Here is a 15539-nt window from a genome sequence, read left to right as displayed (position 1 = left end):
ACATGTTCTTAAACTTTCCCTGATATGACTAACAAAGATAAATTTCCAATTTGAAAGTTCAATGGCAGGATGACTAAGTTGCATTATTATTTTGAAAGTTTTCTTGATTTTCCCTCTTTTTTGGGTACATTTTGGATTGGAAAAGGATGAAGTGTGATGGACAGACAGACAAAGGGATGCATGATGGACGCATGCCAAGTATTTCTGGGTCCTATGCCACATGTTGCACGTTGGACAATAATTGATAAATATTCTAAAAAAAAGTTTGCAACTGTTTTATTGTGGGATTTTTTGTAGTGAAATATTACTGAAAATAAAAGTTAAGCAACTACGTTAACTTAACCGTTTAGTACTTTTATGTTACCTTTTTAATTATAGTCAGGGCTATAATAATACACTTAATAATATTAAATAATAAAAAGCGTGTGTTGAGATGTCAAAAAAATGTAAACCTGCCGAATCTCATGTGACTAAGGAATTTCAAGCGTGACATTAATGTAAAGGCACTTGTCTATCCATGAAAACTATTGTCTTTTTCTTATTATGTTGCAGTGTTGCTGTCTGCCTGGCATAAACCCTACATCCCTTTCTATTTAGTAAAGTATCTCACTTTGTTTAGTCAAAAGACAGGAAAGAGTTCATTGGAGTTGCTACTTGTATATCAAGGGGAATATACAGTGTTGAATGGAAGGGTATGAACATTTCAATGTTGCATAATTGTTGTCTATAAAACCCCTCAGATCTGAACTTGACCCTTCAGTAATGTTTACAAATATTAACCTTAAATTAATTATTTAGGCATTGTACGGTCAGACCCTAGAAATATAGTTACCTCAAACCACCCTATATTTTCTATTATCATGATACATGTACTATCATAAATTAGTGAAAAGATTTGACTTTCACATATTAAACCAGATGCTCCGCAGGGCGTAGCTTTATACGACCGCAGAGGTTGAACCCTGAACGGTTGGGGCAAGTATGGACACAACATTCAAGCTGAATTCAGCTCTAAATTTGGATTGTGATTAAATAGTTGACACAGCATAGGTTTCTGACACAGAATGAATGTGTTCTAATGAACTTAAAATTTTTGTTTTCTCTTAGAGCAATTCACTATGCTGTTGAATATTAATCCTCTCAAAAAAATGTTTGAAGAAATTTTCTTTTTTATTTATGAAATTTCAAATGAGAAAAATTGAACCCAATTTTTTTAATCACATCCCCCTTTCCCTTATTCCAAAACTAATCTCAATTAAAATTTCTAATGGAGTTTGCAACAATAACTACTCATTTAAATACATCATAAAATATTAAGATGTAAAAAAAACTGCTTGTTATCACTGAATGTTATTTATTATAATTTATCAGTTCGTAGTAAAAAGTGATTTAGTTGATTCTGGACAAAGAAAGATAACTCCAATTAAAAAAAAATCTTGCTATTGCACAATATTTTGCAATTAGATATTTCTTGCTTACTATTCTGGACAAAGAAAGATAACTCTTATTAAAAAAAAATTTGCTATTTCACAATATTGTGCAATTAGATATTTCTTGCCATTGCGCAATACTGTGCAATTGAAAAGACTTGCTATTGCACAATACTTAATATAATAATTTTAGATCCTGATTTGGACCAACTTGAAAACTGGGCCCATAATAAAAAATCTAAGTACATTTTTGGATTCAGCATATCAAAGAACCCCAAGATTTCAATTTTTGTTGAAATCAGACTAAGTTTAATTTTGGACCCTTTGGACTTTAGAGTAGACCAATTTGAAAACAGGAACAAAAATGAAGAATCTACATACACAGTTAGATTTGGTATATCAAAGAACCCCATTTATTCAATTTTTGATGAAATCAAACAAAGTTTAATTTTGGACCCCAATTTGGACCAACTTGAAAACTGGGCCAATAATCAAGAATCTAAGTACATTTTTAGATTCAGCATATCAAAGAACCTAACTGATTCATTTTTTGTCAAAATCAAACTAAGTTTAATTTTGGACCCTTTGGACCTTAATGTAGACCAATTTGAAAACGGGACCAAAAGTTAAGAATCTACTTACACAGTCATGACAGTTAGATTCGGCATATCAAAGAACCCCAATTATTCAATTTTGATGAAATCAAACAAAGTTTAATTTTGGACCCTTTGGGCCCCTTATTCTGTTAGGACCAAAACTCACAAAATCAATACCAACCTTCCTTTTATGGTCATAAACCTTGTGTTTAAATTTCATAGATTTCTATTTACTTATACTAACGTTATGGTGCGAAAACCAAAAAAAATGTTTATTTGGGTCCCTTTTTGGCCCCTAATTCCTAAACTGTTGGGACCTAAACTCCCAAAATCAATCCCAACCGTTCTTTTGTGGTCATAAACCTTGTGTCAAAATTTCATAGATTTCTATTAACTTAAACTAAAGTTATAGTGCGAAAACCAAAAAAATGCTTTTTTGGGCCCTTTTTGGCCCCTAATTCCTAAAATGTTGGGACCAAAACTCCCAAAATCAATACCAACCTTCCTTTTGTGGTCATAAACCTTGTGTTAAAATTTCATAGATTTCCATTCACTTTTACTAAAGTTAGAGTGCGAAAACTAAAAGTATTCGGACGCCAGACGACGACGACGACGACGACGACGCCGACGCCAACGCCAACGTGATAGCAATATACGACGAAAAATTTTTCAAATTTTGCGGTCGTATAATAAATCATCTTATCTGGTCTATTATTCAAATAGCCATTTCTTGAGAAAAAACAACAACAACAACAACAAATGCCAAAACTATCTTTACTGTGGAATGCTTTCTGTAAATATATTGATTGTAAAATAATATTTTCTTAATGTAAGGTATTGATTAAAGATTTTCACATACTTATGTCGGCCATGAAATAATAAAAACAACCAATACAAAGACCTATTATTGAGAGAATTATGTAAAGTGTCACTTCTTTAAATTTGCAGAACATTCAAATAATGATGAAATGATATTCTTTAAACCACTGTGACTGTGACTAAACATTTGTGTGAAGATGTCTTTAGGACTGTTTTGTAAGACAACAGTATTAAGGTTCATCCTATACAAATATTAAATGTCTCTGATGAAAAGATATACTGCCTCAAGTCATGAAAATAGTCAATTAAGTTTAAAGTGAATACATTATTGTATATGTATAGACATTCTTTTTCTATTCCACATTGAGTTTTCTCTTTAATCTACATTTTATATTCACACTACAATTGATGGAAGAAATAGATATATTCTGTTGAAAGTGATAACCATTTGATTCTTGTTTGGCACCATATTGCTGCAACCCATTCAAGAAAATAGAGAAAAACTTCAAATATTTTGGTAATATTTCAAGGACTATGACATGTAGATATTAATATAATGTTTATGCATAATAGACAGGGGCTCTGATTAAACTGAAATATCATCTACTGTATCTAAGTTACTTGACTTAATGTACTTTTAATATGGATTTCAAACCTATAATGCTTGAAACCTTGGTATCTTAGACATGATTTAAAGCTTCTTTTATAACCAATATAGATAGATCAATGTTTAAATCACATTTTTGTGAATGATTATCAATAATTTAAATATTTGGCCTTGTAATATAGTGTCAGTTGAACTCAGTTCATATAAAATAATTGGGGCAGAACCGGATTATATATAAGACTCAGCTTACTACAGTGCGTTAAATAAGTCTGACTGACCAACTATCAATACATCTCAGTTTAGGTCAAACATAATGGGTCTAATAACTCAGTTAAGGTCATCCATGGATTTCTTACATTACAGATGAGATTTTTTTTATTAAAATGTCAAAATATGAATAACAGATGATGTGAATTATTAAATCAATACATCCTTACTGCACATACAGTCCATTAGACTTCAAGCCTTCAATAATCAATATACAGGTATCTCTACATTATGTCTAGCCCTGAATTATCATAAGCTAAATGAGCGGAGATCATCCAAAGATATGCCACTGATATCAAAATCACTAAAGAACTAAAAACATTAGATAGTATAAACATACAATCACTGACGAGGATCATAACTTTTGATCATACAGCTTTTCGCAAATTTAGGTCTTATACATCCTTTGGGTTTCAAATGTTCCCTTCATCAATGAATATAAAAGAATACCAATAACAGCAATTTACTAGTTAGGTATTGTCTTTTCCTTGCTGTAAGCTTTTAGTTCCTTGGTTCACTATTTATCAGTTACTGCTTAGATAAGGCACAGCAATACAAGAACACTTCCATTGAAACATGGTAACTTCCAGAGTATTTGTGTCATGTGCATCCACGACATGGCTCTTTTCAATATTTGTAAATAACCATTCAAAGGTAATGGTGGGACATATAATTATATATACCTTTTTCATACTGTGATTCCTTAGAAACCGTGTCTGGTTTGTCCATGACTAAAATTAGAAATTTTAGTGAATTGATATTCTGAAATGATTAGTATTAACGGCAAATCATAAAACATAAAAAAAATAAAAAACGAAAGGCATCTAAAAACTAAGAAAAAACATCTTATGATTAATTTCTGGATAAAACAGCACTCTTCTTGAGTATTATGGCTTCTTTGCAGGATTATATCACTGTGGTAAAAACAGCTATTACTATCAAGCAGCATTTCAGTCTTACATGCATGATTATTTTAGTTGTTTATGGCTTTGAACTAGCTGTCAGTAATTGTTAGTACTATCTGATCTGTACTAGGTGCATTTTTGTTGTGGGGATGTATAAGTACCTGTTCAAATCCAATCTGTGTTTTTGTGAGATGTATTTCTATTTGTATCAATCTGATTTCAGCCTGATTTTTATAGTAAGGTGTCATGTTGTACTGTAACACAAATGTTTCAGATTTGTGGAAAGGTGGGTGCCGTCAAACAAGTTTAACCCTGCAACATTCTGTATATGCCTACACAAAGTCAGGAGCCTGTAATTCAGTGGTTGTTGTTTGTTGCTGTGTAACATTTTTGTTTTTTGTTTATTATTTTGTATATAAATTAGGCCTTTGGTTTTCTTTTTTTAATTGTTTTACATTTGTCATTTCAGAGCCTTTTTAGTTTTATAGCTGACAACGCCTGTGGGCTTTGCTCATTGATGAAGGCTTTACAGTGACCTATAGTTGTTAATTTGTGTGCTTTTAGTCTCTTGTGAAGAGTTGTCTCATTGGCAATCATAACACATCTTTTTGTTTTTATATAGATGAAATTAAAAAAAAAAGTGAACAATGAGCTTGGGTCCACTTTTGATAGCACAGGAAAATAATGAGTTATTGATGTGCAATCACCTACCATTAAAATATATACTGAGGAACAAAAGAAAATCTAATTTCAACATGAGAACTTTATTAATCATAGATATTACTTACTCCCGAAATATATACCAAGGAATACTGCCAGACCTATAACTAACAGGAGAACTATAATAATGATTGCTATCACTTACTTCCAAAATATACACCAAGGAATACTGCCAGACCTATAACTAACAGGAGAACTATAATAATGATTGCTATCACTTACTTCCAAAATATATACCAAGGAATACTGCCAGACCTATAACTAACAGGAGAACTATAATAATGATTGCTATCACTTACTTCCAAAATATATACCAAGGAATACTGCCAGACCTATAACTAACAGGAGAGCTATAATAATAATTGCTATCACTTACTTCCAAAATATATACCAAGGAATACTGCCAGACCTATAACTAACAGGAGAACTATAATAATGATTGCTATCACTTACTTCCAAAATATATACCAAGGAATACTGCCAGACCTATAACTAACAGGAGAGCTATAATAATAATTGCTATCACTTACTTCCAAAATATATACCAAGGAATACTGCCAGACCTATAACTAACAGGAGAACTATAATAATGATTGCTATCACTTACTTCCAAAATATATACCAAGGAATACTGCCAGACCTATAACTAACAGGAGAGCAATAATAATGATTGCTATCACTTACTTCCAAAATATATACCAAGGAATACTGCCAGACCTATAACTAAGACGGCGTGCACAATGTTGACGGCAACTGTAAAATGCGCGTTTTAAAAAGTTTTATACAACCGTGTTTAAAATATGTTTGAATAAAAATAAGAATAAGAATTTTTTTATGATAAAATGATGAATGCATGCCATTAAAATCCACATTACTAGTAAGGTAAATTAAAATTTAATCTATAAAGCATGAAACGGACATATAGAAAACGGCAAAAAATACGGTGTAACTTGTAACATTAAATAAGCATAAATAAGAGTTTTTGACCTAAAACTTATACAAATTCAACATATTTTCCTGCATTTTCGTTGAATAGAACTGTTCGGATTCGGACTCGGACGTCACACTAAATTCATCGCAAAAAAAATCAAAAAAGATCATTGTAGATAAGTCTGGAATGATCTTCGTTATGTGTAAGAAGTAGTTATTTGGAAGGACTAATGATCGAAATGGAAGAATCGGCAAGAAAAATATGTAATTGCAATCTTTTTATTTTCAAAAAAAACTTGGTATTCCAGATGTGCATAACCAGAGGTTTAAAATGATCTGCAAAATATGAATAATTCGATAGTCCAGACTGAACACCTGATTTTTTTTAATGTCCAGCTATTATGTTACAATCTAAAGAAATGACGTTTTAACGCTATTTTCTGAAAAGGGTCGACGACATAGTCGCTTATCATTTCCATTTCACTGCTCTGAGCACATATTTATCTATATTTCCAGAATGTGCATTTGCTGCACTTTTTTGTTCGAAAGAAAAAACAAATATGTTGAACGTAAATATTTAAAGTTATGTGATAAACTAAGTGTCCAGTGTTTTTGTTACGCGCTTGTTTTCTGGGGGAAAATGCCGACGTCGTAAACGATTTTAGTACTTTGAAGACGTTACGTTTGTGGACTCAGCTTTGTGCACGCCGTCTAACAGGAGAACTATAATAATGATTGCTATCACTTACTTCCAAAATATATACCAAGGAATACTGCCAGACCTATAACTAACAGGAGAGCTATAATAATGATTGCTATCACTTACTTCCAAAATATATACCAAGGAATACTGCCAGACCTATAACTAACAGGAGAACTATAATAATGATTGCTATCACTTACTTCCAAAATATATACCAAGGAATACTGCCAGACCTATAACTAACAGAAGAACTATAATAATGATTGCTATCACTTACTTCCAAAATATATACCAAGGAATACTGCCAGACCTATAACTAACAGGAGAACTATAATAATGATTGCTATCACTTACTTCCAAAATATATATACAAAGGAATACTGCCAGACCTATAAACAACAGGAGAACTATAATAATGATTGCTATCACTTACTTCCAAAATATTTACCTAGGAATACTGCCAGACCTATAACTAACAGGAGAACTATAATAATGATTGCTATCACTTACTTCCAAAATATATACCAAGGAATACTGCCAGACCTATAACTAACAGGAGAGCTATAATAATAATTGCTATCACTTACTTCCAAAATATATACCAAGGAATACTGCCAGACCTATAACTAACAGGAGAACTATAATAATGATTGCTATCACTTACTTCCAAAATATATACCAAGGAATACTGCCAGACCTATAACTAACAGGAGAACTATAATAATGATTGCTATCAAACATCTACTTCTCTTCTTTCTGTAAGTATCTATAATGATAAATAAATGTTTCCTATTAATAACATGCTCACTTTTGCATCTTTTTCTTATTATTTTGTAGCCTCTCTGACTCTTTCATAAGAAACAGGCCTGGTCTCTCGATCATAACACTTTACTCAGTACTGGGAGTACAAAATTTGTCCTGGAAACACCAAATCCAGTTTGATTCTCATACATTCAAACTTTTAAGACCACAAGGCCTGGGGAAAGTAATTCTTTACATTGCAATATTACACCTAAATCTCATGCAATCAATTACATTACAATGATATTGTCAATGAAATTAATTACAATACAAGTGCATTGTTGATGAAATTAATTACGTTACAATTACATTGTCAATGAAATGCATAACAATTACAATTTAATTATTTTTGTGCTTAAAACTTTATCATTTAAGCATTAAATGTTAACCAGTTAGTATAAGTTTTTTTCTAATCAATTCTAGCCTTCAAACATTTGTAGAATAAAATTGAAAATGGGAATGGGAAATGTGTGAAAAAGACAGCAACCCAACCAAACACCAGAAGCATCTTTTATGTTCTGAAAAATGAATAACATTTGTATCTCTCATGTCCTTTTTGATAAGAAAGAGGACCTTGATTATTATCCTTTTTGTTAAAATTTTATTTTGGCCTAGATTTAAAACTGTGTAATTGAAAGTCTTGTACTGTGATAACAGCAGATGTCAGTGGTAATTGAATGCTTAAGTGAATAGGCAGCTGAGAAAGCCAGTCATGGAAGGAACATATAGTAATTGCAGTTCTGTCAAAGAGAAAACTTCATCCAAGCCTTCTGCTTTGAAAAAAAACATTGTATGAATATATCAAAGAAATGAAAGAAATATTTTTATGGTGGGTATATAAATAAATTTTACATTCTGTATAAAAATAAGAATTATGCTGTGGTTTATCATAGGCAATGCAAAAACGGTTTACCCTGGACAATAAAAAGAGTGTTATGCACCTTCAAATTGTACACAATTTTCTCAACTTTGGAACTTTCAATATTCAGTTTAAATTCTACAATAATTAAAGAAGAGACAAAATATATTCATTAATCATAGTATAAGTTTTTTTTCTAATCAATTCTAGCCTTTAAACATTTGTAGAATAAAATTGAAAATGGAAATGGTGAATGTGTGAAAAAGACAGCAACCCAACCAAACACCAGAAGCATCTTTTATGTTCTGAAAAATAAATAACATTTGTATCTCTCATGTCCTTTTTGGTAAGAAAGAGGACCTTGATTATTATCCTTTTTGTTAAAATTTTCTTTTAAAATTGAATTCTTTATTTTGGCCTAGATTTAAAACTGTGTAATTGAAAGTCTTGTACTGTGATAACAGCAGATGTCAGTGGTAATTGAATGCTTAAGTGAATAGGCAGCTGAGAAAGCCAGTCATGGAAGGAACATATACATGTAGTAATTGCAGTTCTGTCAAAGAGAAAACTTCATCCAAGCCTTCTGCTTTGAATAAAAACATTGTATGAATATATCAAAGAAATAAACAAATTATTTCTATAGTGGTATAAATAAATTTTACATTCTGTATAAAAATAAGAATTATGCTGTGTTTATCATAGGCAATGCAAAACAGCACGGGACGTTTGCGCATTTTCATAGGACATTTGCGCTTTTATTTTTGGACACTTGCGCTTTAAATCATAGGACATTTGTGCTTTTTAAAAATGGACATTTGCACTTTTTACATAGGACATTTGTGCTTTTGCAATATTTGGTTTTAGGAAAAAGGAGGACCACCTCTTTTATCAGGGCTTGGGACCGGCATGCTTGACCTCGCAGAGTTAAAAGTTTTAAAATCATTTCATAGCACAGTTCTTAGCACATTGGCATATGTTAAAAAGTTTATATACAACTAAAACTAGTAAAAGAAAACATTCTTAATCCATGTTAACACATAGTTTTCTCTTGATATCTTAAGCCCAAGGACTGAAAACTAGAGGCTCTAAAGAGCCTGTGTCGCTCACCTTGGTCTATGTGCATATTAAACAAAGGACACAAATGGATTCATGACAAAATTGTATTTTGGTGATGGTGATGTGTTTGAAGTTCTTACTTTACTGAACGATTTTGCTTCTTACAATTATATCTATAATGAACTTTGCCCATTAGTAACAGAGAACTATATTTGGTAAAAATTTACATATATTTACCAAATTAATGAAAATTGTTAAAAATTGACTATAAAGGGCAATAACTCCTTAAGGGGTCAATTGACCATTTAGGTCATGTTGACTTATTTGTAGATCTTACTTTGCTGAACATTATTGCTGTTTACAGTTTATCGCTATCTATAATAGTATTCAAGATAACCAAAAACGGCAAAATTTCTTTAAAAATTACCAATTGGAGGGCAGCAACCCAACAACCAGTTGTCTAATTCATCTGAAAAATTCAGGGCAGATAGATATTGACTTGATTAACAATTTAACTTCTTGTCAGATTTGCTCTAGATGCTTGGAATTCATAGTTATAAGCCAAAAACTGCATTTTACCCCTATGTTCTATTTTTAGCCGTGGCGGCCATCTTGGTTGAATGGCCAGGTCATCGGACACATTTTTCAAACTAGATACCCCAAAGATGATTGTGGCCTAGTAGTTTCAGTGGAGATTTTGTAAAAGATTACTTAGATTTATGAAAAATGGTTAAAGATTGACTATAAAGGGCAATAACTCCTAAAGGGGTCAACTGACCATTTTGGTCATGTTGACTTATTTGTAGATCTTACTTTGCTGAACATTATTGCTGTTTACAATTTATCTCTATCTATAATAATATTCAAGATAATAACCAAAAACAGCAAAATTTCCTCAAAATTACCAATTCAGGGGCAGCAACCCAACAACCGATTGACCGATTCATCTGAAAATTTCAGGGCAGATAGATCTTGACCTGATAAACATTTTTATCCCTGTCAGATTTCCTCAAAATGCTTTGGTTTTTGAGTTATAAGCCAAAAACTGCATTTTACCCCTATGTTCTATTTTTAGCGGTGGCGGCCATCTTGGTTGGTTGACCAGGTCACGCCACACATTTTTTAAACTAGATACCCCAAAGATGATTGTGGCCAAGTTTGGATTAATTTGGCCCAGTAGTTTCAGAGGAGAAGATTTTTGTAAAAGATTAATTTAATTTATGAAAAATGGTTAAAATTGACTATAAAGGGCAATAACTCCTAAACAGGTCAACTGACCATTTTGGTCATGTTGACTTATTTGTAGATCTTACTTTGCTGAACATTATTGCTGTTTACAGTTTATCTCTATCTATAATAATATTCAAGATAATAACCAAAAACAGCAAAATTTCCTCAAAATTACCAATTCAGGGGCAGCAATCCAACAACCGATTGACTGATTCATCTGAAAATTTCAGGGCAGATAGATCTTGACCTGATAAACATTTTTATCCCGTCAGATTTCCTCAAAATGCTTTGGTTTTTGAGTTATAAGCCAAAAACTGCATTTTACCCCTTTGTTCTATTTTTAGCCGTGGCGGCCATCTTGGTTGGTTGACCAGGTCACGCCACACATTTTTTAAACTAGATACCCCAAAGATGATTGTGGCCAAGTTTGGATTAATTTGGCCCAGTAGTTTCAGAGGAGAAGATTTTTGTAAAAGATTACTTTAATTAACGAAAAATGGTTAAAAATTGACTATAAAGGGCAATAACTCCTAAACGGGTCAACTGACCATTTTGGTCATGTTGACTTATTTGTAGATCTTACTTTGCTGAACATTATTGCTGTTTACAGTTTATCTCTATCTATAATAATATTCAAGATAATAACCAAAAACAGCAAAATTTCCTCAAAATTACCAATTCAGGGGCAGCAACCCAACAACCGATTGACCGATTCATCTGAAAATTTCAGGGCAGATAGATCTTGACCTGATAAACATTTTTACCCCATGTCAGATTTGCTCTAAATGCTTTGGTTTTTGAGTTATAAGCCAAAAACTGCATTTTACCCCTATGTTCTATTTTTAGCCGTGGCGGCCATCTTGGTTGGTTGACCGGGTCACGCCATACATTTTTTAAACTAGATACCCCAATGATGATTGTGGCCAAGTTTGGTTTGATTTGGCCCAGTAGTTTCAGAGGAGAAGATTTTTGTAAAAGTTAACGACGACGGACGACGACGACGGACGACGACGGACGACGGACGACGGACGACGGACGCCAAGTGATGAGAAAAGCTCACTTGGCCCTTCGGGCCAGGTGAGCTAAAAAAATAGCTCTTGTTATCTGTTCTGACTGGTATTTCTCCCATATTTCAAATAAATCATCATGTTTCTCAATAGTTGGGGTGCCTGCTCATCAATATAACAAATCATAATGTAAATAACCGACTGTTGTCAAATGATACTCTTCAAAAAGAAAAAAAATATTTGCAGAATGAGTGAGTAGAACTGTTCATTTAAGTGGGCATGGAAGGATTCTGCACCATTTGTCATAATCATGAAAAAATATAAGTTAAATTCATCTACGTTGTATTATTTCTCCTTATAATTACAGATGCACAATGATAGGTAAAAAGCGCAAATGTCAGGTCAATTGAATACAGGTGATTCAAAATTTAAAGTGCAAATGTCCATAGTATTTGAAGCACAAATGTCCATAGTATTTGAAGCGCAAATGTCCTATCGTTTTACAGGTAAAAAAGCGCAAACGTCCTGTGCCCATGCAAAAACAGTTTACCCTGGACGATAAAAGAGTGTTATGCACCTTCAAATTGTACACAATTTTCTCAACTTTGGCACTTTCAATATTCAGTATAATTTTCTTAAATAATTAAAGCAGAGACTAAATATATTCATTAATCATTTGTTTAAATTCTTAAAATAATTTGCATTAATCTTAAATCTTAAAGCATGGCTATGACATTTACATTTCTGTATAAAGGTTAAGCTATTTAAAAATGAGACACAACAACTTTTACATGCATACTATATATTACCGGGTACGCAATGATTCAAAGATTATTTTTTGAATTATTTTTCTTTCTTGTAATATTGTATTAATTGTTATGTTTAGGAGACAGTTTATTTTTAAAATAAGAAATTAAAAGCATTGTTGCTAAACTTTTTTTATTCGGTATATATTAACAAAATACTATTCTCGCATGACAAACTTTTGTAAATAGTAAAAGTTTTAATCCTCATGTGTCATCCACAAACACTTTGCAAATTAACGAATTTAAATCACATTTAGAAACACTTCTTAAACAATAATAATGAAGTAAGTATTGAACCTGAGTTTCTGAAAAGAAAAAAAGAAAACAGCCTTCATTGTACCTACCAAATTTTATTTGATGTGGCATGTTATCACATTCTTTGGATGAATAATCTATATATGTATTAGGTAACCTGTCACTACTTTTGCTACAGTCACTGCTCGTCTTTTGAGCCAATTCTTGTAAATTTTCAGAACTATCTTTATAGTCTTTAAAATGAAAATACTCTGTTTTCCGTTTTTCAGCAGCAGCAGAACTTTTTGTTTCTCTCATCTGTGGCACATCCTCGTTACCACAGAGGTCTATACTATCAGTACTGATATAAGCATGATTTATGTATGCTGCACCCTGAGTTTCTGGATGAGGAACATTATTGTCAGCAGATGACATTCCATTCTGCCCTATAGTACTAGTGTTAATCCCATTCTCATTTTCAAAACCTTTGCCACTCTCAAGGTCACCTGTTTCCATCATTTTATGCAGTATCCATTAAATTAAACATGCTTTTTATATCCCAATTGTTAACACTAATGTAAATCCTATCTTAATTCACTACAATCGGGGATCTTCCTCTAAATTATAGACTTAAGTTTTATATCCACACACCCAAGTTTAAATATACAATAAACAAGTTATATAGCAGTATTTTTTATACAAGAATTAAATTAGGTATAGCAGTTTTGCATGGATGGAGCAATGTCAATTCACATTGTAATTATAGCTACATTTGAACTTCACGAACCATGATAAGTTTTTATTTAAAGTCCTATGAATATTTAAAATAGGATTGATGTGAAAATGCAGAATGAATTTGTTTTTATGGTATGCAGTATAGAGCCTTGTAACTTACATAATTATTAAGTTCATATGTGAATGAACCTGGAGGCTTTGGATTTTTATAAAGAATATCTAGAATAACATTTTTTTGTTTTAGACTTCTATGCTTTCAAAGTGATCATCAGAATAAACTGGAAAATTGTAGTATAATTAAATCAGAAGTCAGTAATGTGGCCATGCATAAAAACTTCCAACAACACATGTCTAGTATAACATTTTTTGCTTTAGACTTCTACCCTTATAAAATTTTGATCAGAATAAAATGGGAATTGTAGTATAATTAAATCAGAAGTCAGTAAAGTGGTCATGCATAAAAGCTTCCAAAAACACATGTTAAGGTGTACAGCTAATTGCTTAAATTTAATAGTTAGAATCCAGTTACTCTGGAAACTAAGTAAGTACATGTACCGACAGTACCTACAAAATTTTAAAATCTAAGGTACCTTACATTCTCCAATCACAACAAAAGTGTAAATTTTTAAGAAAATGGACCTAAGAATACTCAATTTGACAGTGCTACATATTGAAAATAAATTTGAAATGGAATTAGACTACAATTTGACCAATCACACAACAACGAAAACAGGCCGTCAAAATGATGGCAACTAGTGTTTTTGATTACAATATTATGCTAGATCTTCATTTTGTCATCAGTAACATATCAATATTTGAAAATGATAATTAGAATGCTTTCAACTAAAACAGGATGGAAATGCCATAAAAATCCATTTTCCAATCAAAAAAGACCATTAACCTCTGAACAGCAATGGTGAAAACCACAAATATTGAACTAGATTTTAGATCATCAGTAACAACATATAAACATTTGAAAAGAATTAATACAACAATTGTCAAGTTGTTGCATGGAAACTCCTAAAAGTACCAAATTCTAATAAATTTAGGACCATAACTTCTGAACAGCAAAAGTGAAAATCCTCACTATCAAACTTGGACCTCATTTTTGTCATCAGTAACAATAAAGGAAAATTTGAAAGCACTTGTTTAAAGATTCATAAATTATTTCACTAAAACAACATGATGTGCCACTTTCAAAGAAATCAAAGATTGCAAAAGTGTAATAATTGCAATAAATAGGAGGGTAAAAATTTGAACGGTAAGCTTACTTTCACTATTACAAACAAGAACACAGTTTAGAGAAAACCAATCCCAGCATTTCCTGATCTCAGAGAGGAGCATTAACTACAAATGTATTAACTTTTTGATTCAAAATGAAGTGTTATCATGGAGTGTTATCATATGAATAAGTGCACTTGACCATTAAAAACAAATAGATGGGTAAAATACACCCCAAATGTACCTTCACTACAGTGTATGGGTAGGTATATTTAATTTCATATATGTAATAGATATATTTTCACCTATTTATTCACCAAAGGATTTTTTGGGTGATAATGTTGTTGAAGTCTCCTTCTGATTTGTTTTTCTCTCAACCGAAACATGTATACAGCAGTTTTTTTCACAATATATAGTTTTACCGGTTGTACATTGCACATAAACAGTTTAATTTTGGTACTAAACAAGATTTCAACCTTGACCACAATATTTAGTTGAAATTAAAACAAAATGCTGAATTAACCTGAATTTTATTGTTTCTTGTCACAATCCCTAGACACTTTGGGTTCTAACTTACAACAATCTTTTACATTTTTATATCTATCCTGCCATT

The 15539-nt window shown here is 31.8% G+C and overlaps 1 protein-coding gene across 1 annotated transcript in view; it reads right to left on the bottom strand.

The window, feature by feature from the left end:
- Window positions 1–15539, bottom strand: part of LOC139520825 (uncharacterized) — a 175480-nt gene that overhangs the window by 138176 nt on the left and 21765 nt on the right. The window contains exons 3-4 of the mRNA XM_071313797.1: window positions 7642–7743; window positions 4403–4450 (exon numbers count right to left, since the gene is read on the bottom strand). Of these exons, the coding sequence (XP_071169898.1) occupies window positions 4403–4450; window positions 7642–7743 (150 nt within the window). The remainder of the gene's footprint in view (window positions 1–4402; window positions 4451–7641; window positions 7744–15539) is intronic.

The sequence above is a fragment of the Mytilus edulis genome, chromosome 4, assembly GCF_963676685.1.
Source record: "Mytilus edulis chromosome 4, xbMytEdul2.2, whole genome shotgun sequence".
In the NCBI taxonomy this organism is placed as follows: Eukaryota; Metazoa; Mollusca; class Bivalvia; order Mytilida; family Mytilidae; genus Mytilus; species Mytilus edulis.
This window is presented reverse-complemented; position numbering and strand designations above follow the sequence as displayed.